This window comes from Gallus gallus, chromosome 15, assembly GCF_016699485.2.
Source record: "Gallus gallus isolate bGalGal1 chromosome 15, bGalGal1.mat.broiler.GRCg7b, whole genome shotgun sequence".
Lineage (NCBI taxonomy): Eukaryota > Metazoa > Chordata > Aves > Galliformes > Phasianidae > Gallus > Gallus gallus.
Genome location: NC_052546.1, coordinates 5,325,509 through 5,349,386, shown reverse-complemented (window position 1 = coordinate 5,349,386; position 23,878 = coordinate 5,325,509). Strand labels below are relative to the sequence as shown.

Sequence of the window (23,878 nt, the reverse complement as noted above, 5' to 3'; positions counted from 1 at the left end):
TCTTGCTGAAGTTTGTATTTGAAAAGGCTGGTACATATTTGGAGTGCAGACATTCTAATAACTGTACTTACCCATGCCTTTATCTGTAACCATCAGGACTGTATGACGTCTGTACTTGTCAAAAGGCTGGAAAATGAGAAATAAGTTGCTCTTCCTTGGGCTAGAACAGCAGTAATGATAAGCTGTTGATTTCTTACGTTGTCCTCTATCTGGGCAGAATCACAACATTGATAACAATTTCTAGCAGTGGTTAGCTGAGAGAGCTGCACTTGAGATAGGAAATGAGGTGGTCTTGTTGTGTGAGGATTCATCCAAGTTTATCAGTTGTTAGAGATGCTGTGAAGTTTCTAGTTACTATGCTTAGATTTCACTCTGGTGTTATTTGGTCTGTGAAATGAGGCTGGTAATAATATTGTTGGGGAAATGGAGTTCTAGCTCTGTAGCTAACCCATAGTAGGATATAACTCAGTAGTTGGATTCTAGTCTAGTAAGATCAAGTCTGACGTGCTTATCTTTCCATACCTTGGAGGCTTCTTAAGTTGCATGTTTTTGTTGTGTTTTAGGAAAGAAATGCTGAAAATGCTATTGAAGCTCTTAAAGAATATGAACCAGAAATGGGTAAAGTGTATCGACAAGATCGGAAGAGCGTTCAGAGAATCAAAGCAAGAGACATTGTCCCAGGTGATATTGTGGAAGTGGCAGGTAAGGCTCATAGATGTGGTACATACTGTGTATGTTGTAAAACTGTTGTGGGGGCCTTGTCTTAATGATTTGAGGCCCTGGGGGAACTTTGCAGAGAGGCCTGCGTATATGCTTCACTTAAGAACAATCTTGCTTCTGTTCATCTGTAATTACCTTAAATGTGCATTTGCACTGAGGGGATTGTTTTTCAAATTGCTGCTTGGTTTAATTAGTAGGTCTAAGAGCAAAGTATCTTAATTATAAGAGTACAAGTTTTAACACTTATCACTAGTCTAAAACTGTTTTCTGCAGTCTGGATTCAGACTATCTTGTCTGCTTTCTACCCCAAGCCATTTTTTCCTTCTATTTGTGTTTAAATTCTGAAAGCAGATATTATTTTATGTAACTGTTGCACTGCATACTTTAGGTAAAGAGCTGATTCTTATGTTTTTTCCAGATCTCACACTTGCATCAGCAATGCCTTTCAACTTACTAGAAATGTCTTCCTCTGTCCTCTCAGCTAACGTGTGCCTTGTGTGGGACATGGTTGTTTTGTTATCTTTTCATAATGCCTTGGTGCTTCTTTCTTTTGCATGTTGCTGTACAGGAGATCACAAACAGAACTGATTAAAGAAAGTATAGCATTTGAAGCACTGTGCTTTTTTAAAAAAGAAAAATAAAGCCTTACAATGAAAGATTGTGCTCTTACATCAAACTTAATAATTGAGACATGTCCTAAAAGGTATGTCTTTGAAGAAATGTGAAAACATAAATAGGAAGTAATATGAAATTCTTTCATTTTGGTGACAATGGCACAGCAGTCCCTTTCTTTAAACTGGACTGGTCAGTGACTTTAATGTTTCAGATTTCTCCCCATGTGAAAGTAGGTGGTTCTTATTAAATGTCAGGGATAATTGCATACTCACATCTTGTAGGTCATTATCAGCTATTAACTTCATGGTTGTTTCTTTGGGAGCAGTGCAGGGTGTACATCAAACTTGGTTTCTGCTAGTGTCCCTCTGCTATTAGAGGTGGTAGATCTCTATAGGGGAAGTAAACATATACCCTTGCCTATCCTGCTGTTTTAATTAGTAGGCAGAGAGAGTATGCACTCAAAATGAAGTTGGTGTTGGCGTTCTGTCTAGGTTTTCTTCCTTGAGAAACTTCTAACAATTTGCTGAACCCTGTCCTAAGGTTCAGTTTTGAGCAGAGGATGATACAGCTACGGGTAGCCCTGACTAGGGTTACTGAGTGAGTGTGAATCTGATGAAGGCTGAAGCTAGTTTTCTCTTGCTATCTGTTGGCGACGAGCAAGTGCAACTACAAAGTGCTGATAACTGAAATAAAGAGCGAATTATGATACCTTGTCACTTACTGTGGAGTTTCATCTTAATTGCTGATGGTACAGTAATGCTAAACATTATTACGATGCCTGTAAAGCAATGTCTGATAGTGTGGTGCACGTGGGACTGATTTAAAAACAAACAAAAAATTGCAGACCAGTATGCTCATTAGAAAAGCACAAATTACCAACTTGTATGATTGCCCTTTAACATGTGGTCTAGCCTGTTGACTGACTGTAGAAACTCATGCTAGTTAAAATATTTGCATAGACTGGTGGGTCAAATAGTTCCTGGCTACTCTTAAGCACTCAGAATACTTCGCTTGCATTGGCAAATGTAATCGGTTGCAACTTGGAGGGAAGGTGACAACACGTGTAATATTAAGTGTGCCACATAGATGTTTGAGACAGAAAATAAATGCTTTGGTGTAATATGGATGCTGATATTGAAACAATAAATTCTAACTTGTAGCTAGAGAATGATGAAATCATATTTGTATCAAACTCAGAAAAGCTCCTAGGCAAGTAGAGAAGAGGAATAGACTGTGTACCAGTGTTGGTGTCAAGACCTGGAGGTGAGAGAGAGTGTGTGCATGCCTGTGCCTCAAGCACAGGGCTATTGCGATGGCCTTTGACATGGCGTTTGCAAAAAGAAGACCATGTAGGGAAGTGACGGAGCACTTCATATGAGGATACATATCTGGGTATGGAATTCTGGGCAATGTGCCAATGACATTTGTGTGTCCAGGCAAATCTCTGTCAACTGAGTGGCGTAAATAACCAGGTGATAGGTTTCTCTCCTGTGCTGATATCTAATTTTGCAAGACCTTTCTACAGGTCTTCCATTACAAAATAGCTGTTAGCTAATGCTATAATGTCTTTGATAACTTGAAGTTGTTACATTTGGTTCTGGTGGAGGGATGACTTTTATATAGGAATTAGTAAATTGGTATTGTAATTTATGCAAAAAATACACATTTATTTTTTCCTCTTTACAAGAGTCCTCCGAGAGTAAATAGCATTGAACTGTTCAAACCGTTCTGGTAGGTTTGAAACCTTTAAAGATAATGTGTGCAGCTTAACATAACTAAAAGACAACATGGTAATGGTTTATATCATTACTTTTCATTTGGGCTCCTTAGGCTATTTGTGGAGCTAGACTGCATTCATTACCTAGACTGCTCAGTCTGCCTTGTGGCCTTCAGAAGTAAAGTGTTGAGAAGTTGCTTTAATTGTTCTGCCAGCTGAGGAAATACTTGCTGGTTTAACTGCAGATCTGCCCTGTCACCTTGCAGTGAATGTGGAGTACCTTGAAATGGATGAGGCCATCTATCACTTGAGTGGTGGTGTATTATACTTCTCTTGGGAGTTGGTGTGCACGCAGATACTGTGGAGCACTTGATGAGCAATTACTGGTTATTATGCTTAGTGGCCAATGTTCAGTGTAAATAGCGCACTGAAATTTTGCAGGTGTACCAACAGTCAGTTGTCTGTGCTTGAGTGCTTGGAGACTGTGCAAATATGAATGTCTTAGCTGTGTACGTTAGGAGAACTTTCTTCTGTGTCCACCTAAGCAGAGTTAGTGAAAAGATGCTGTACAATCAGCAGGAAATCTTTGGGATGGAGCTCGAGCTCAGGGGTTTGCCTTAAATTGGCTTGCAGTGCTCTGGGGGGCATAGTTCTGAGAGCTGTAGTGTGTAAGGGTTACTAAGCTACATTGTTTGTTTCTTAGAATTGATGAACTGAAAAAAAATCCAGATGCTGTCCTCAAACGGCTTTTCAGTTTGCCTGTCTTAAATGGATTAACCACCCTGCTCTGAAGCCTTAAGTTTATTGAAGGATGCACTCTAAATTGGTAACTGGTGACTGTCTTAATAGATTAAAGAGGTCCTTTGATGTTTCAATTGAATTTGTTTGCCATGGTTAAAGTAATATTTTAAAGAGAAACAAAACAGCATGGCCTTAGTTCTTAGAAGTTCTATCTGAAGCCCAGTCTGACAGGTTGGGATAAACAGTTGGCAAACTACTTACTTTTAGAAGAAGTACATTTGGGAATGGAAATTAACTTCGTATGCTTCTGTTACATTCCCCTGTCTAAAATGTTGTGCTTTAGATACTGGATCTAAATTTCTGTATTTTGATACACAAACGGTCACTAGATGTAATCCATAAGTGACCAAGCTGGGGTCACAGCAGTCTCCTTCCCTGAGATTCTGAGCATTGGTTCCTGTGATCTACTGTTCAGTCTGTAAGTACTCATAGCTTAAGAACTGACCCAGAGTTCCCAGAATTTCATGCTTATTTAATTGATGGATATGCTTAAATACTTAATTTTAAGTTTATGCCTGGCGTACAGTGTGCAAGTATGCTTTTCAAGGCTTTAAATTATAGCTGTAAAACACTTCAAGGCACTTTCTAAAGCATGGATACCTCATAATTAAGGGAGGAGAAGTTTTGGTGTCGAGAAAATTGGGAGGGAATGTTCTTGAGCCATATTATGTCAAACTCCAAAGTGATCATGAAGGACCTTCAAGTCTTACACAGTAAACATTGGTGTTGCAGATTTTTCTTCTGAGATCTTTCTCTGTGATGCTTTTTCTCATGGAAAAGTGGTTAGCTTAGGGAGCAAAAAACAGACAATGATGTGATGGAATGGGACTTAAATCCAAAATGTTGGCCTATCCTAAAAGCATATTGCTTAAAGCAGCTGCACATTTCTTTTCTTTCTTAGAGTAAGTTGTCAGGTCTGCTTGTAAAAATGAAGCACGTGTTTTGCTTCTTTCATAAAGTACTGCTTTTGAACCAGAGAAAATAGGAGTAATATCAGTGGTTAGTAAATAGATACATGTATAGATCTGTGGGCTTCAGCGGACGCTTTGGCTGTCAGCCTCTCCTCGCACATGGGAGGCAGTTTTGAGATAACCGAATGCAGTCCAGGCTCCATTCCGTTCTCTGCTGACATCATACCCACACTGGTGGCTGTGCATGAGGTTCAAGTCAGGACACAGCCTAAACCCAGGTCACCTGCAGCACACATTTGAGAACTTAAACTTATCTCCATTTGGTTTTTTGCTGATTCTTGCAGCTTTTTCCTCTAGAGTTGCTGAACTGTTACATAAAAATAGTAAACTGAATTCTGTTTTAGTTGTTGAGATTCAATAGTGTATCTGGTGTTCTATACTCTGAACAGGACTGATACTGCGGGGTGGGGGGGTTTATTATAAGCATAAGTAGTACTGAAAAATGCTTGAACATCAAGATAATGTTCTGCTAACACCATAATCACTTTGGCAAAGAAAGTGTTTTAAGGCAAAGGAGAATTTGTGCTTTGGTGCTGTGCTGCATTTCCAGAACACTGATTCATGTATTACCCAAATGGAGTCTGATTAGGAAACGGGACTTGTGCTTCAATGGGTGGATATCACCTACTCCTTTATCTGATCTAGCAAAAGTTAAAGCTTAGTTTCTTTTTTTTCCTACTAGATACTTCTATAGGCTGGTCACAAGAGTTTCAAATCCAGAAGGTGATACTGGTGTTACAAATAGACACACTGATTAAAAGCTGAAGCGAGGCAAAGTCAGATTAGGAATGAGCGCAGCCTTAGAGGCGAGGTGTCTGGCCACTGGCACAGCTTCTTAATGTTCTGGTGCCCTCTTCAGAGGGAATGACATGTAGAAGTATGTTATTCCTAACCAGCAAGAATTAAGATAGGAATAATTAATCTTACATAGTGCTTAATACAGAATGCAGTTTTTATAAATAAAAGCATCTGTTTGGACCTCAGTACATATTGGATCCGGAAAGCTGATTCTGTTGTTTCTTTTTTTCGTAGTCTTCTTGGTTATCATTGACAACGATGCAATATGGATGACATTTTGATGCATTAATTACCATTGTTTTAATTTCTACCTTTGGCAGTTCTTAGGTTTGGATAATTACACTTCTGCATGCACTCTGTAGTAAGCTCTGGGGACCATTTGTCTGTCCAGAGCACAGAACGATATACTGGGAGAGAAGACTACTTTGTGAGCAGGAGCTGACCTGTAGCTTACATCATCAATGCCAAGGGCTGATAGGTGGATGGTTGGACTGGATGGTCTTGTAGGAATTTCCCAACCTTGGTGATTCTATGAATGAATACATTTAGAAAATGTATTCTCCTATCTTGGCAATTAAAGCAAACTCCATTTTGCTAGTATGGTTAAGACTGAAGGGACCACTGCTTTTTTAGTCTTCATCTTGTTGGGAAGAAATCCATCTTAACTGTTCCTGAGCAAATTGCACTTAGTGGATTTCATAGGCATTCCTCATTTTGATAACTTAACATTTGACCTTGTGTGAAAGACTGGATGGACTTAATCTTCCTGTTTTGAAGAGCTTCTGAATTTTCATAGTGTTTTTATTATGCCCTGCATAGGAAGTGTTAAGTACTTTGTGCTTTCATTAGGCTGGAACAGGAATGCTATCAAAGTAAGAGAAAAATGGATATAGAGGGAATGTATCAAAGAACACCTTTTAGAAGTAAAGGGGAGGGTGGCGGTTCTTTATTTTGTTCTCTGCATCTGGTGTGCTGTGGAAGTTGATCAGGATGTTTTTAGCCACTTTCTTGAAAGTATTGTAAAATTTGCATTAACTTAGAGGTAGCAAGACTTTTTTTATATGTATCAATCAGTAAACTGCTTCCTGGTGTTCAGTCATTGGAGGGATCAGGGGCAGTTAACAGAGCTGATGGTAGTGTTCGAAGTACACATTTCAAGTGGCAGTTCTGTTGTGAAGGCTTCAGGATCTGCCTTTGGGGTTTTGTATTTATTCTGGAATACAGCTGATTCTGCTTTCTGAGCCTGCAGTTGCCCACAACTCAGAACACGTAGAACAGCGTTTGAGACCTGGAAGATGCATGATCTTCTGGCTGGACTTCTGATAACATAACAGGGTCTGAAATGCAAATAGCTTCAGTTCTTTCCCTCTGGCTTCCCTCCAGCAAGTTATGTTGGGCAGCCTGGGTGCTGAATTGTCTTTTGAGGCCTTTGTTCACAAGGAAGCCTAAGAAAACTGCAGTTGTTCCTGCAATTGGACACCTGCTTTGCTTGAAGCATGCCCAACAGCCAGGTGGAGTTACCATGGGCTTGAAGTTGAGTGTACATGTAAATGATTGCACGTGTGGAGTGGAAATTGACCCATAATGCTGCCCCAGCACTGGGAGGAGTGCGATAAGAAGTGGGGAGCTTTGAACTCAAGAGGAAGGGCTGAAGCATTAGGTGAAATCAGTTGGGATCATGGCCAGATAATGTTTCATCTCCTTGTAGGCACCTAGCAGAACTCAGTGATTGCAGGTGTTAAATTGTCCATGTTTTGAGTGAGGTTATGTCAGTTGTTTCAAATAATTGACAGAACTTTGTTTATATCACAACTAAACCTGACTCCAGTTTCTACCAAGGGGTAGAAACTGTAAATTGTATGCTTCAACATAGACTTGCACACAGTTAAGTGAAATGGTTTTTTTTAGCAGGCTTTTTCCTCTTACATTTCTTTGTGTGCGGAAGCTTGATATTAATGCTGAAGCAGTGTTCTGTGCAGGAACAAAAAGGATTCTGTGAATAAAAGCAGTGATTTGAAACAAACCCTGCTCCAACTCTTCCAAGCAGCAGTCCTTTTTATAGCTGTAGGGGCTGTGTTCTCAGTTGCTAAGTATTTGGCTAAACCATGCTTCAACAATATGCATCCGGATCATTTTGGCTGCAGCTTGCTTGGTTCTCTGAAGCTGCTGTAGAAATTAAGGGACTGTTGTGGATTCATTTTTTAAACAATTGATGAAGATCCTTCTGCAACTGGCTTGAGCTTTTAGACTTAATGCTGTGAGATTGTAGTTGTGTTATATTCAGACTGTGGTGGCTCTTCATTAAACAACACAAATACACCTTTCCTGATTTCTTGTTGTCTTTCAAATTACAGCTTTGGGTAATACTTCGACTGATTCTGGGCTCTAAAATATAGTTGAACAACAAAATAAACAATGTGAAAACAACAGGAGATGGATTTCTGTGTTAAAGTATGTGGAAAACAGCCACCTTCTTGTAGATGCAATCTGCAACAGACTGCTCACAAAAAATTTCCTGTGGGTTCCTATCTACTGCAGGATAACTTTCTATCTATAGTTTCTTTTATGCTCATAAAAGAATGTTCAAGATGATACAAGGCTTAGTGTGGTAGCTTGTATTTTGCAGAGAGCTTCTCAACATAGTTCCATCATTGATCCTGATGTGAAGCTTTCCTACCTATTGGAAATAGCTTGAATGTTTCACTACCACCTTCTAAATGGTGATGGTGAGAGAATATAATGTCTTCTCTTAAACTGCTGAGGCAAACAGTGCTGATGATCGAGGCGGCCCATGATGTCAGGAGTAGCTTTCATTGAAATACCAGTGCTTGAATATTGGTAGAAGTGCAAAAATGTGTACCTGGGCTGATTGTGCTGAGGTCTTAGCCTGTTGTTCAGTGATAGCTGAAAGGCAGCTGCCATTACATGTCTGCATATAAACCTCCTCATGACATCAAGAGAGTCTATTGAATGCTTTGGCCATTTTTGGCTGAGGTCACTGTCTAATGCTATTTTCTCTTGCTGCTCAAGGGCATGGTGGCTTAAATTAGTTTTCACATGCTATAATGATACAAAAAGACAATTTATGTATATTTATGGGATCCCTTCATATACACATGCTTACCCAAGGACATGTCTGCTTCTCAAGCAAAGCTATTCTATCTTTGCTGCTTTTACTGATTTGGGGGCTTTTTTGACCTCAGGAAAAGTCACGTGGTGCGAGTTTGCTTAATGTTCAAAGCTGCACTTAATCCTCTTCAGCATTTTGTTCCTTAGCTTTCCTGTCTGAGCGAGTGTGTGCTGTAAGGCTGCAACACAGCTGCTGCCTTCTCATGGCGTTATTTGTTAATGTGCATTATTGCTGTCAGTTGCATAAGCAGTTCCTGCAGGAATTGCAGCTTGGTTTAATTTCACTGCAGGGACACAGAGTCTATTTACTGAGAAAATTGTCTCCTATTAGCTAGTTATTGAAGTGTTCTCCCCTGTCATTGTGCATTGTTTTATAATAAAAAAAAGAATTTAACACTTGAATAATTGCACTGGTAAATTATGTTTGATCGTGTGTGTCCATTAGAACAAAATAGTGCAGCTTTAGTTCTTTCACTTCTCTTAAAAACCAGGAACAACAAGATGAGAGAAGGTAGAAAGGTAGAAGAATAAGTTCTGAGGTGATGAAGGTGTGGGAGCAGAACTCTGCCTCTACAGGAGTGTGCTGTTAGTTCCTGTACCACGTGCTGCCTTGGTATCTCAAACACATGCTGCAGGAGATGGTTTTTTGTGCCCTTTTATTAATTGTAGGCTGTTGTGCTCTACAAAATAGAAATGTATGAGTTAAATGCAGCATGGAGTTCTGCCTAATTTTGCAGGGGTTTGATCTAGGGTGTATTTAATACAGTTGTACCACTTAAAGTTGGTGTGTGATCTGAATTTAGCTTCCAACTCAAACACATCTGGCAGTATTTGAAGTATAACACAGAAAAAGCAGATCTGCAGAACCAATTTCCAAATAAACAAATGCGGATCATGTTCTGATCTGTGGAGAACAGAAAACCAACTTAATGTAAAGAAAGCAACTTGCTAGGACAGCCTTTCTGAGGAGGGGACTTGATTCTTATCTTAGCTATTAATTCTGGTTATTTAAATGTACTCTGAAATTGATGTCTTCCAGGAATGTTCTCCCTTTGCTGTCATGGTATGATCATGTGATGAGAGAACCAGTAGTGATTTATGGGAATGCTTTGTTGAGATTAAGTAGAGGTAGAGATTTTGAAAACAAATTTAATTTGCCAAAGTATATTGGAAACTCATAAAAGTACAGTATTACAAATGACAGAAGCAATAAACAGCTGGTAGTAATAGTAATCATTGGAGTAGTTACTGGAAAATCACTTTCCTGGCTGATAGAGCTAATATTAGGTTAGAAATCTCTCAAATAACTGAATTGGAACTCATTTCTTTGCAGTTGGAGACAAGGTTCCTGCTGATATAAGAATCACTTCTATCAAATCTACAACTCTAAGGGTAGACCAGTCCATTCTCACAGGTATGAGTTGTGACTTTTGGATTATTATGCATACATTGGAAGTGCCTTTTATCTGCTTTAGAATATGTTACAGACAAGTCTGTAGCTATACCAGTACTATATTTAAGTGCAGCAAATTCGTGATGTAGTTAAACCTTAGTGGTTGAGTATGTTGACTTTGTCATTTGTGTTCACCTTACTGAGATGAATATTCTTCCTGAGACTTGTAGTGCTTTTTTTAGTCATTGTTTTTAGTCAAGAGACAATAGAAACTTGGGGGGAGGGGGGCATAATTTCTATTCTAGTTGGTGTCCTATATTGAATGCCTTGTCAGTCTTACTAAATATCTTCTGTAACACCTATTTCTTGCACAAGAGAGTGTAACATTTAAAGTACAGGCAGTTTTTAAACTACTGTTTCTAAAGCCTTATTTGATGAAATTCTGTCCACACATGTTCATGTGTTTTCTGATGCAGGCTGAAATGCAGGAGCTATATTTAGAACACTTTTCAGATTAGTTGAAAACAAAACAAAGTAGCAGTACTACTGAATATAGGAAAGAAGCTAGGAATCAGCCAGGCATGCTAGTGCAGCTTTCTCTCAGCTGGAACATGAAGATCTGTCTGCCAGTTTTGGTAACATAAATAGTAAATGTCAACTAGCCGTGAATTTTAAAGCAGTAAATTATTCATCAAAAAAATATTCTTGATCTGTCTTGAAACAGGCTGCACACTTTCTTACTACGAATCTTGAATAGCATAAGAGTGATCAAACTTGTTTATATTATCATAAGTATGGAGTGCCTACATTTTCTTACAAAAAGTAGTGTACGCTCTTAGCATCAGTCATTGAGTTACCACCCTTCTGAAATCTGATGTGTAGTAATTGGCACCTGTTCTTATTGAAAAGAAACCTTTTTTTTCCTGTTTGCCATGTGTATGAGAAGTGATAAATTTAAGGTGTTAATGAAAGAGGTTTCTGAAGACTTCTATCTAATTTTCATTGAAATACAGTTACTAAACATTTCCTGTTTCACTGAAGCAATTCAAATCATTTGAAGAAAGCAGTTGGACATTGTAAAGCTTCTTAGGACTGCAGATTGACTTTTGATTCTTTACAGAACTTATATGATAGGTGTAATCTCTTAAGACTGTTGCCTTCATTTTAGGTGAATCTGTGTCTGTTATTAAGCACACTGATCCTGTACCCGATCCTCGTGCTGTAAATCAAGACAAGAAGAACATGCTTTTTTCTGTAAGTTTTTCTTGAAAGTTTAAAACATTAAAAAGTAATACAGAAGCTGATAAACAAAAGCAAAGAGAACTCAAGGTGTGCATCTAAAGGCTATGGAACTTCTTGCTCTGTCCTCTGTGCAGATCTGTCTGAGTGTCTCCATGCACATCAAACTGAATGAATTAAAGATTAGAAGTGGCTTCTAATAAAAGCTGTCCTTAGGGAGGGGTGCTTGTTGAGGCCGGTTTGTATGAGGAAACTACTTTTTGTCCTTTGCTAGAAAAAATACTGAAGGACATATACTTCAAGAGATTCCTAAACTACTTTTATAAAGTAACTGTTCTTAAGAGTGATGATAATGCTCACCTAAACTGTGCTGTTGTGTAGCTGAAGTTGAGAACTAGCTTGTTATGAGGGAGAGAAACTGTTGATTGAAATTTGTTTGAAGGAAGTGGTTGAATGCCTTTCAGATACTGAAATAACAATTCTTATTGTTGGTGAACTTCTTGCAGAAAGCCTAACTGTACTTACTCATCTTAAATGTTCACACACAGGGTCCCACAGAACACATGTATTACAGTAAATAACGTTAGTAGGATTGTGTTTTGCCAGATTAAAACAAACAAAAGCTCTTAAGATGCCAGTACTTAGCAGCAGATGGATTTGTTTACACTACTTATTATAGATCAATGTTTGTTCATATTGACCCTAATTTTTTAAAGCAGAAATCCTGCACTGGAATATTCTTTTGTGTGTACTGGGCTGAAACATGGCGTCTCTAGTCTGCCTTTGTAAACATAGCTGTTTGTCATTTGACTGCAAGTTTTTCTTCTTTCATTTACATCAGGGTACTAACATTGCTGCTGGTAAAGCTATGGGAGTGGTAATTGCAACAGGAGTCAACACCGAAATTGGCAAAATTCGTGATGAGATGGTGGCTACTGAACAAGAGAGAACCCCACTCCAACAAAAGCTGGATGAGTTTGGAGAGCAGCTGTCTAAAGTCATCTCGCTTATCTGCATTGCTGTTTGGATAATAAACATCGGTCACTTCAATGATCCGGTTCATGGTGGCTCCTGGATTCGAGGTGCTATCTATTACTTTAAGATTGCTGTTGCTCTTGCTGTTGCTGCTATTCCTGAAGGCCTACCTGCTGTTATTACCACCTGCTTGGCTCTTGGAACCCGCAGAATGGCCAAGAAGAATGCAATTGTTAGAAGTCTTCCCTCCGTGGAAACCTTGGGTTGCACCTCAGTTATTTGTTCTGACAAGACTGGTACTCTGACCACCAATCAGATGTCAGTCTGCAGGGTATGTTGAAATGACTCGCTCTGTTTTTCTCCTCAGCCACTCTGAATAGTCAGCGTTACTTGAATTCTTTTGATCATGAGGTTTTTGGTTCTCATATCATCAAAATCTGACTCTATTTTCCTAAGATAAGCTTCTACATTGAAGTCAGTTTTCCACTGTAGAGTGTTGAAGGCTTTTATCTCTTCCCTTACTTAGTCATGGCCAAAAATAGCTGCACTCCCTCTTGGTGTAAGGGACAGTTGTTAGCAAGCAGCTTTCCATTGCCTGTCTGTGAGCTATTCAGTCTCCTGGAGATGATTTACTCTGATTTGTCCTGTTTCAGAAGGATGGGGTGGGGTATGTCATAAGCATAAAAACATTCATTGTGTATGAAGATGACAGAGGTGGGAGAAGCTTAGCAATGAGCTGTGCTGGCACTAACTTGGATAGTCAGAGGTATTTTCACTACTGAACATTCCCACCTTCATTTGGTTATCTTCACTACTATTGCTCTGATGTACTTTGCTGCAGTGTTCTCAACATGCAGTGTTGTCTGACTAATCTGGCAACTTAGCAGTGCAAGTGACACCATTGTCTGCATTGCCATGGTCATATTCAATGTATGGCATATTTTTATATTAGCATAATGCTGGTCTGCCCTCCTCCCTTTCTCCCAAGTATTCTTTCTTGTGCCGATTAGTTCAGGATTTTTATAGCTAGTCATTAAATGACATGCATGTTCTGTTGCCCATTTTCTGTGCATCCCATATACTTGATCACCCTTTGGAGGAATTTTATGGAGAAAACACTGTTCTTTTAATAACTGTGGATGTTCAGCAGCATAGCAACTGATATAAAATGTTTGGTCAGAGTTATTATATGGAGTTAGAATTCCAAATGCATAAACATTGAGCATTACAGACTGGTATCTTTGGCAAGTCTTAAGCAACTTATTCTCATGTGATTGTTGGCTTCTTCTTTTTAGCTGGCAGTTGACTTGTTCTACTTGCTTAAGTATTGTAGTATTTATACCTAGGAAACACAAAGCAGCTGCTCATCAGTATTCCAGAGGAGGTTACTTGCAGTAGAGTTGCATAACTGCCCTAGTCTTTGCGGAGGTTTTTTTATCACCAAATGAATACTGCCAAAAACGAAGATGCCAAAAGCAGAAGGCTTCATGGTAAACTCATCAGTTAAGAACCTTCAGATGTGTCTACTTAAAAGCTCAAAATGCACTGCTCCTTACATTTGGAGGGCTGAATACTCCAGGTCTTGTGCCATGCTTACTGGATCCTCATTGTTCTGTAGCTGTCTCAATTTGACCTTAATTGCAAAGTTTTGCAAAACATAGTCAAATCTTAATAACCTGTACACAGTGCATGCATTCATGGTTTCACTTGGAGCAGGTGGCTTGTCTAGGTTGTGGAGAATTTTTTTTACAGTAGTAACTCATTTTGCAGTTTTGTTTTTCATGATGTTAAATAATATCCTAAATACTTCAGGCAGAAGGGAAAGGAGAAGATTTGAGGTCTTGTTTTCACGTCCTGACCTGTCCTGTAAGGCAGGAATGCAGTTATTCTGCCTTGTTGACTCTTAAATCATTGGCTTGTTGAGGTTTTTGGTTTTTAAGAAGACTTAAAAGAGTGCAGGGACTCCAGACATTGATGAAGACCACGTGTGCATCAGCTAAATGTTAAGCTGTGTTTTGCAAAAAAAAAAAAAATGCTTCCCTAAAACATAAGGCAACGCAGTGAGGGTAAAGTGAGACGTTCCTGAGGTATGCTTTGGCAAAATGGCTCATACCAAAAAACTAGTAAGAAACTGTATTAAGGTGCACTGTTGAGCACTGCACTTTTTCCTTTGCTGCCTCCCCAGCTAGTCCTGGTAGAGTATGAGCATGTTTTTATCTTCACTTTCCCAGATTTCAGTCTGCCTGCAGCTCAGGAGTACGAATGCATCTTCACAATCAGTGTATTCATTTGAAAATAGCTTCATCCTGTGCTGCCTGAGCACTTGAGCTGTCTGAACATCTCTCATCTACCAGTGCACTGGGCATTAAAGGACTTAGCAAGAACCAGGATGGAAAATGCTTTCAGTGGTATTAAGGGAAACTTGCTGTATTTCAGCACTTGAATTCTACCTCTGAAAGCTTCTGCTATTTGTAGATGCTTTGTATTTTTGCTTTGGCAAGAATTGTCCCTTTGCAAGCTGTCCTGCACTTCTTTTGATTGGAACTCTTTTAAACGTATATACAAGAATTAATTCACAAGTTTGAAGCCTAGGAGGCATGGTCAGGATGATGAGCTTAATTATCAGTTGATACTGAGTGTATGCAGTATCTGTTTTTCATCTCTTTGGTCTCCTTGTACCTCCATTCACTTCTCAAATGCAATCTGTTAGGCAGAGGTGCTGATTTCTGTGCATTAACAGATCAGGGAGCTGTTCACATACATATAGAATCTATGTCTGGTTTGGTCTAGTTTGCTTATTGAATGTGGACTTGTTTCTTGTACCTGCTTGCTTAAGGCCTTTTTAAATCTTGTGTATTAATGACTGTTCAAAGGCAATAACGCTTCTAACTCTAATTTCAGATGTTCATCCTGGACAAAGTAGAAGGAGATAGCTGTTCTCTGAATGAATTTACTGTAACTGGTTCGACATACGCTCCCATGGGAGAAGTGTAAGTGTTGCTGAAGTTAAATATTTGTTTATTCATTGGCTATTGCTTTAGACTTGGAAAGTTGAGGCATAGAATATTTGTTAATAGATGGAAGCTCTACCAGTGAGAATGCCTGCTGAGGGTTTGGGGAAACATTATGAGCAGTAAAGGCAGCTAAATTCTAGGAAAGTGAACCTTCATGAAACTTTTATATACTCCAATATTGCTGTTCTCCATTCCTAAGAATAAGCTTAGGGGGTAGACCGAGGCAACTGTGAGAATCCGTAGGGTTCTGCTTTTAGAAGGCAAGCCTCTTTCTATGGGGTTGTTACTGGCCCTTTTGTTTGACCAGTCTGTAATGTTTTTAATTTTATCAGTTAAGTTTAACAGAATTCTACTGTGTGTGAAGTAGAATTGAATTGAATTATTTTTAAACATCTCAGCCTTGTGGAATTTCACATACAGGCCTCTGACTTGGTGCAGTCTTCACCAATCTCAGTAGCAATTATCTCTTTAATTTTCATAGCAGTTAAGACAGTAATGTTCTTGGCAGCTGGAAGTCTTAGTTCCCCGAGTCTTTTTTTGTTTCAAAGCTAATTGCTGTCAAAAGCTTATGCTGTCATTTCAGTAGACAGAATTAGACAAGGTGACATTCTAGATCTTGTAAGACATGTAGCTGTTGTGCTTTAACTGGTCTCTCAAAAACTCTAGGTAAACGAAATAATACATTCATCGAGGTGGCAGATCTTGATGACAATTCAAGACATTCATACACAATGGTCATTGGTGTATGTTAACATTCTGTTTTCACTTGCTGGAACTTGGGGTATGAGCAGGGACAGTAAGAACATTGCATTCATGTACATAAAGAACATAAAGAACACTCTGAAAGGGAAATTCACCATCACAAGTTATTTTTTGGCCTGAGATGGTGAACAGTTGAATTCTCGAACCAAGTGAAAGTTTAGAGCTTGGAGCTAACTGAATTCTCCTTGTGGCTGTAGGATTGTATGCAAAATGGGACCTTAAAGGCCAACATGTTTTTAAAGATGCATTTTGTTTGTAGGCTATATTATGCAACACTGAAATTTGTTTGCAGTACTACAAGAGGCTGAACAAAAGCTTACATAATCAGATGTCATAGGCAATGTTAAGTCTTCTTATGGGGTTGTCATCCACTTTTTTTCTACTTTCAGACACTACTTTTTTTCTCCTTGAGGGTTTTAATGAGAGGGGTTACATGAGAACGATGTCTTGCTGACTTCACTAGTAGAAGAAATAACAGCATTGGATGCTTTCTTTATGATTCTTTTATGCTTACTCTACAAGTGTGCTGTTTGAGAAAACAAATTCATTTATTATCCATCCCTTTCTAAATGTGAAAGCAGAAGTTGCTTTTTTAATTTGTGATCCCTAAGTGGTGTATTACTTTGGGATATTCAGTAGAACTTGCTTTCTGGTGGGATTTGTATTGTGAAATGACTCAGCTTTTCATTGGTTTAGAAGATTCACATTGAGCACAGATTAATTTTTAAGAAATGACAAAGGGCAAATGTACTTTCATGCCTGCCAGTTGGTGTGTAGCAGTAAATATGCAGAATCTGCAGTAATGCTAAGGAAGCTAAGCTCCTACTGTATCCAGCTATGTCCTTCTCCTTGGAACTCCAAGTCATGTGTGCTCTAATACTGATTTCATATTCTGCTATCACCGAGCTTTTTATGTGTCTCATGTTGCTGTACAACAGCCACCAGAGGAAATAAGGTTTTGTAATTCAGGTAGTAATTAGTAATTCTATTGGTAATCATGTTGTTCTGTTATGTCTGATCTAAAGTTCAGATTCTGCTTTTATCAGATCTGTTTTCTGAGCTATTTCTATTGATACCGTGTTCTCCTGAAGGGTACTTGGATTCCCTGGTGAACTCTGTAGTTCCAAGTCCTTAATTACTAAACATAGTACTAAATGGCAATAGAGTAGGGGTTTGAAGAGGGCAAAGGTGAAATGCTGCTGCTAAATAACAAACATGGTTTCCCACTTTTTTTTTCTTTGGAAAGGCATAAAGATGACAAACTTATTAAATGTAGTCAGTATGATGGCCTTGTGGAACTGGCAACGATCTGTGCGCTCTGTAACGATTCCTCTTTGGATTACAATGAAGTAAGTACATATCCTGGAACAGAGGGGAGAGTGAGAATGAGGATAGGTGTTTGTTCTCATCTGTGTAATGCCTTTCAGTGGTAAATCCCCTTCTATTCAAGGAAGGGTATTTAGGCCCTCTTAAGTATTAATTCTGGGAATGACTTGATGAACACTGGGAAAGCTTAAGCCAGGCAGTGAGTGTAATCTGGAACTTGGAGGTTGCTTTGTTATGTAGGATGCACTGACAGTTTGCCTCACCTCCTCAAGGTTGCTACATAATGACTTAAATGCTTAATAAAATACTGATATCCTTCTCAGCTCGTATTAAGAGGAAAATCTGGAAATGTTCTACAAATTAACACTCTTCAAAATGGCTTTTTAAGCGTAGTTTTGCTTGTTTTGTAAGCTATAGTAAGGCTTGTTTGTTTTTTCCACTGTGAAACTTGAACTTTGTCTCTGGTAGATTCTCATTGAGACTTAAAATCAACTCCTGTTTTTTGTTTGCTCTGTTATCTAAAGGCAAAGGGAGTATATGAAAAAGTTGGTGAAGCCACAGAAACAGCACTTACCTGTCTGGTTGAAAAGATGAATGTATTTGACACAGACTTGAAAGGACTTTCACGAATTGAACGTGCAAATGCTTGCAACTCGGTCAGTACTCATATCTGGAATTCACTGGGGAGTGACTTTTGTAATATGTACTATCTAAATGTATTGCTGTGCTGCTCTTTTTACAAGGTGATAAAACAACTTATGAAGAAGGAATTCACTCTGGAATTCTCAAGAGACAGAAAATCAATGTCTGTCTATTGTACACCAAACAAACCGAGCCGCACATCCATGAGCAAGATGTTTGTTAAGGTGGGTTCTGTGCTGCAGAAGTGCAGCTATAGAGTGGCTGCAAAGGTGACATAACACTAAACGTTGTGGCAGAAATCACTTCAGCTAGAAAATGAACAACTTCAGTAATTTGAGCAAACTTTGTGTTGGAAAGGATTTATTAAACTAAGGTTTAATTTTTTTTTTTGCTTCTACAAGGGTGCCCCTGAAGGTGTAATCGATAGATGTACACATGTCCGTGTTGGAAACGCCAAAATACCATTATCCTCAGGAATTAAGCAGAAAATAATGTCTGTTATTAGAGAGTGGGGAACTGGTAGAGACACACTGCGTTGTTTGGCTCTGGCAACACACGACAATCCTCCTAGGAAAGAAGAAATGAATCTTGAGGACTCCTCAAACTTCATTAACTATGAGGTAAGCTTTAGTAAAGGACTGTTTATAAGACTCCTCCTAAAGTGGAGAATGGTGACTCTTTGTTTTATCATTTCTTGAGGAAGTTAGGGCTGAGAATTGTCTTATAAGATGTTTTTGATGCCAGACAATGGTTAGCCACATCTGTGGAGGAAATTGTCAGTTTGAGAAAAGACTCTGTGTGGCTCTGAAGAAATTCAAAGGATAAAATTCAGAAACATTCCATGGTTTATGATAATTCCCCCCGTCCCCTCAGTTTGTTCTCCCGATTTATTTTAGGTTTAAAAGAAAAAATTTTGTTCTTGGTGGCTGGTTATATGTGCTGCTGTCAAGCTACAAATGTAAGAAACCAGCTAAGCTGCCACCTGCAAGTTCTACTATTTTGCATGTATGCATACAGTCATTAAGGTCATAAGACCATAAACTGCTTGCAGAAGCTGAATCTTGAAAAGCCTTCTAAAAGCCACATTGTGGTTTCAGCTTCGATGTTTCTTAGTTTGACATTGCTTAACTGCAAAGACCCCTTTGGGGATTTTGTGAGGGAACCTAGCTGCCATTTTGTGCTCTGAGGATCAGGTTTACTTCCCCTCCTCCATACCGTCAGCTGCAAAAGCTCTGTCCGTTACTACTCTAGCTACTGTAATTTTCCAATGGAACCTGCATCTGGGACTTGGGGTGGGTGGGTGGCAGGGGAGTGACAACAGTTGCATGAGTTTTGTCTTGGGCACTGTGCTCTTAACACTGATAACAAAAAAAGACTTGACTGTTTGCAAGTTGAATTTGCATGATTGACAATTAGATCATGTTTTAGGTAATTAAATGAGCATATTTGAAGCAAGATTTGGAAATACAGGCTCCCATTGCAGTGTGTGGTTGTACTTTAGGAATTAACTATGTTGTCTTTTATACCCCTCATGTAGCATTGTGATTCCAAAAGCATCAACTGCTACATTACCTTCTCTTATTCATCTGCCTGTAGATGTGACCTTTCAGTTTTTCTCCCACTGTTTGGATTCACTGTCAGTGCTAAAGTGCTGTGAAAACTTAGTAGGGTGAAACAGAACCTCTCAGAAGTGACTTCTTGGAAGGACAATGGCTAGTTATTACATCATGTGTAGTACACGGGCTTTTACTAAATGTCAGGATGACATAGGCTTCAGTGTCTGATTGCTCAATGTGAAATCACAGGATATGGTAGACTGGGAGTAAACACTAAGGTCACTGTGCTGAGATGTTACTTGCATGCTAAAGAGACGTGATTATTTTGATAATGTCACATGAAAAGTCTACAGGATTTTGTGCTGAAACTCAGTGGTGTGTTGTTTCAGACCAATCTGACCTTTGTGGGCTGCGTGGGAATGCTGGATCCCCCAAGAATTGAAGTAGCTTCCTCTATAAAGCTGTGTAAACAAGCTGGTATTAGAGTGATTATGATTACTGGTGACAATAAAGGCACAGCAGTGGCCATTTGCCGACGCATTGGTATCTTTGTGGAAGATGAGGATGTTTCTACCAAAGCTTTTACTGGCCGTGAATTCGACGAGCTCTCACTCGCTGCCCAAAGAGATGCTTGCCACCATGCCCGCTGCTTTGCCCGCGTGGAGCCTTCTCACAAATCTAAAATTGTAGAGTTCCTTCAGTCTTTTGATGAGATTACAGCTATGGTGAGTAATGGAACTTTTTATGTGATTTGAAAGGCAGATGCTGTTCTTAAATGCAGAGTTCACCATGGCAGACTCGTGCCTTGTTCTGGGATTCTGCTTTTTCCTGAATTCCCTATCAGAGTAGTTCTGCCCTTAAGCGATGTTTAAAGATCCAAAATTCAAGACCAATGTAAAATTCCTGTCCTGTGTGCAAGTAAATATTTTCTTTGAACTTTTAATTCTTGTTCTAGACTGGTGATGGTGTCAACGATGCCCCTGCATTGAAGAAAGCAGAAATTGGGATCGCTATGGGCTCTGGTACTGCAGTGGCTAAAACTGCTTCTGAAATGGTTTTAGCAGATGATAATTTTTCAACTATTGTAGCTGCTGTGGAAGAAGGGCGTGCAATTTACAACAACATGAAGCAGTTCATCCGTTACTTGATTTCTTCCAATGTTGGAGAAGTTGTTTGGTAAGTTTAATATGTTTTCCTTGGACTGGAATAGTGATGATGGAGTGGTCTTTCCTTACTCATTCTGGTATTTCTCACTAAAACCAGAGAAACAGGCTCTCCAAGTGGTGGCTCACTGTGACGGTGGAATGGAGACTGTATACTTCTAAGCTCCCTAATATTTACTGGAGAACTTCAGCATACCAAAAAAAGATGAGCATTGAATTGCATGTAATCTTTTAGCTCAGTAGGTGATCAAATGCTGTACTGTTACTTCTGTGCTTGAAATGCATCTTTGTGAAACTTAACTTTAAAAATTGGGAAGAACTTCTTTCTTAAAAGATTTATTTCCTATAACTTTGCCACATGTATAACCTAAATGTTTCTGTAACTTCAACCTCAAGTTTCAGAGGAACGTGTCTTATGCTGGGGAGGAATGTTACCCCAGTGCCACAGAATGCATTTCTGGTAACAGAATGCAGATATTGGTCTCCTAACAGTTGCTTATATCAAAGCATACCTTCTCCTAGAGCCAAATACAATACAGTGTTTGACTTGCCCTTGTTTTTCTTGAAAGCTTTAAAGCTGTACTTCGTGCGGCTCTTGCTGCAGGCCCTGTTTCTGTTCTTGGAGCTGTGAAAGTTAAATGCCCAGTACTTTTTTTGGAGATGCTGATGGAAATCCAGCTAAATCGAGCTTAGTCATTTGAGCTATAATAACATGATCTCTGCAGAAGCTTGTGTTTTGTAGAAAGTGGCCTGTAAGCTTACATAACCGGTGGGTTTTCTTGCAGCATCTTCTTGACTGCTGCCCTGGGTTTTCCTGAAGCTCTGATCCCTGTCCAGCTGTTATGGGTGAACCTTGTGACGGATGGTCTCCCTGCTACTGCTCTGGGCTTTAATCCTCCTGATCTCGATATCATGAACAAACCACCCCGCAACCCTAAGGAGCCACTGATCAGTGGGTGGCTCTTCTTCCGTTACCTGGCAATTGGATGTAAGTAGTCAGAGCTGCTTGGTTTTTCTGAAGAAAACTAAGGCATGTAGATTTTTTTTTTCAAGATCCACTTTGAAAGCAGCATCTGATCTTCTATGCTCAAGTCTTGAAAGCTAGCAATAGATTTTCTGTGGAATTGGTTTTGTTTGGAGTTTTTTTTTTTTGTGCATTTGCATGTGGTGCTATGATAGAATGGTAAAAGTAGTGTTTTTTTCTTTCTGTTGGTAACAACGGAGGCAGAAAAAGCCATAGTTGTGTGACTTAAGCGTGACATTTACCACTTCATCAGAACCTTTTGATTTTTGACAAGTGAGATCTTCTATTCCATGGGGTTCGTAGCACTGAAAAAAGCACTTTGTTGTCCTGAAGGTTACGTTGGTGCTGCCACTGTGGGTGCTGCTGCTTGGTGGTTTATTGCTGCTGATGGTGGTCCAAGAGTTACCTTTTACCAGCTGGTATGCACTCAGTTTCATTTCTTGGAGGGGGTGAGGTGGGAGGGAAGGGACACACTTACAACTTCTACTTGAAAGGACTGTAGAAAAACACAGTAATATATTAAAATGTTTCGTGTAGTGACATTTTTTCACACTTGATTCATGTTCAAGTTTTATTGTTGCATTAGTCTTAATATTGAGCTGAAAGTTGGTGTGCCTAAACCTGTAAAACATCTCAAGGACCAAGTGGTGACCTGTAAGTAGAGACTAACAGGAAAATTCTAATGCTATTGAACAGCTTTTGGGTTTTTCTGCTGTTAGTGTCATATTAGACACTGCTGTGTCTCCTTGTAGGATTTGCATTAGGAAGCTTTCTTAACACTGCTCACTTCCTAAGCTTGTTTTACATTCTGAAAGTTAAGCTGTAGAAATGAGTTCGCGTTGTTCTGTTTCAGAGCCATTTTCTGCAGTGCAAAGAGGACAACCCAGACTTTTCTGGTGTCGACTGTGTGGTTTTTGAGTCTCCATATCCAATGACAATGGCTCTCTCTGTACTTGTCACCATAGAGATGTGCAATGCCCTCAACAGGTTTGTATCTCCAGATCAAGTAGGAGGCTTTTGCATAGCTTATCTAAAATCGTACCTTCTGCGTAGCCCAGCTCTTAGTCTCTGGACAGCTCAACTAATAAATAATGAGTCATACTTTCTTTCCGACTCCTGGTAGTGCAAATAAAATGGCTCTCCTAGATAACACTTGAGACCTCTTATCTTAAGGTATATTGTTAATCCTGCCAGTTCATTCTGGTATTTCAGTAAGCATGAGCAGCTGAAATATTTTCCATTATTTTTAATCTTAAGATTAATCAATCAGATTATCCCTCCTATGTTGGTATTAAGTGATACCAAGGAGAACTAAAATAAGAATATTGAAGATATGGAAAATAACTTTTCCTGCCCTAAGGGAGTGTGGGTTTAGCCAATTAATGTTAGATTATAAATGGAAACCACTAAATAGCACAATGTCAAGGGTGTATTTCTTCAAATAGCTTAGAGGTCAGTTAATTTTAAAAACAAATAAACTAAATACAAGTGTACTGCAGTAGTCCTACATAAAAAGACACTGCTCTACATTTGATGTTCTGGATCTCAGGCTCTTCTGCAGCAATAACCCAAATGCAGACTGAATCTGGAAAGCAGATTTTAAGAATAAGCATTACAAAGGTGCAAGGACCTGACCCTCAGTATCTGCAGTCATCAACTGAGCTTTGAGGGAACGACTGAATAGGCAGGAAGACTGGTGTGCTGTTGTACCCAGCGTTCCCAGCATCAAAGTTGTAACCTACTTAAACAAAATTTGGTGTCCTCCTTTCCGTGGTGACTCGGATAATCGGGGCTTGCCATGCTGCTTCCTTTACAGCAGTTACTGATTCACTGCATTTCCTTTTGGTGCCTTGTATGTACACATGTGTACCGTGTTTCTGTTGCAGTCTGTCAGAAAATCAGTCCCTAATGAGGATGCCTCCATGGGAGAATATCTGGCTGGTGGGAGCAATTTGCTTGTCCATGTCACTCCACTTCCTTATCCTCTATGTGGAACCGCTGCCGGTAAGTGCTTCTGTCTTACATCCATCCCT

The 23,878-nt window shown here is 39.3% G+C and overlaps 1 protein-coding gene across 4 annotated transcripts in view; it reads left to right on the top strand.

Moving 5' to 3' along the window:
- ATP2A2 (ATPase sarcoplasmic/endoplasmic reticulum Ca2+ transporting 2) overlaps positions 1-23,878 on the top strand; it is a 41,382-nt gene that overhangs the window by 11,213 nt on the left and 6,291 nt on the right. For all 4 annotated transcript variants that reach the window (NR_073529.4, NM_001271973.2, NM_001271974.2 and 1 more), the window contains exons 5-19: positions 564-702; positions 10,085-10,165; positions 11,313-11,398; positions 12,225-12,689; positions 15,260-15,348; positions 17,381-17,483; positions 17,985-18,116; positions 18,204-18,326; positions 18,504-18,722; positions 20,048-20,383; positions 20,614-20,834; positions 21,607-21,809; positions 22,179-22,264; positions 22,699-22,832; positions 23,732-23,849. Coding sequence is in view for 3 of the 4 variants with exons in the window: in NM_001271973.2 (NP_001258902.1) it covers positions 564-702; positions 10,085-10,165; positions 11,313-11,398; positions 12,225-12,689; positions 15,260-15,348; positions 17,381-17,483; positions 17,985-18,116; positions 18,204-18,326; positions 18,504-18,722; positions 20,048-20,383; positions 20,614-20,834; positions 21,607-21,809; positions 22,179-22,264; positions 22,699-22,832; positions 23,732-23,849 (2,535 nt within the window). In the remaining variant the exon portion in view is untranslated. The remainder of the gene's footprint in view (positions 1-563; positions 703-10,084; positions 10,166-11,312; positions 11,399-12,224; positions 12,690-15,259; positions 15,349-17,380; positions 17,484-17,984; positions 18,117-18,203; positions 18,327-18,503; positions 18,723-20,047; positions 20,384-20,613; positions 20,835-21,606; positions 21,810-22,178; positions 22,265-22,698; positions 22,833-23,731; positions 23,850-23,878) is intronic.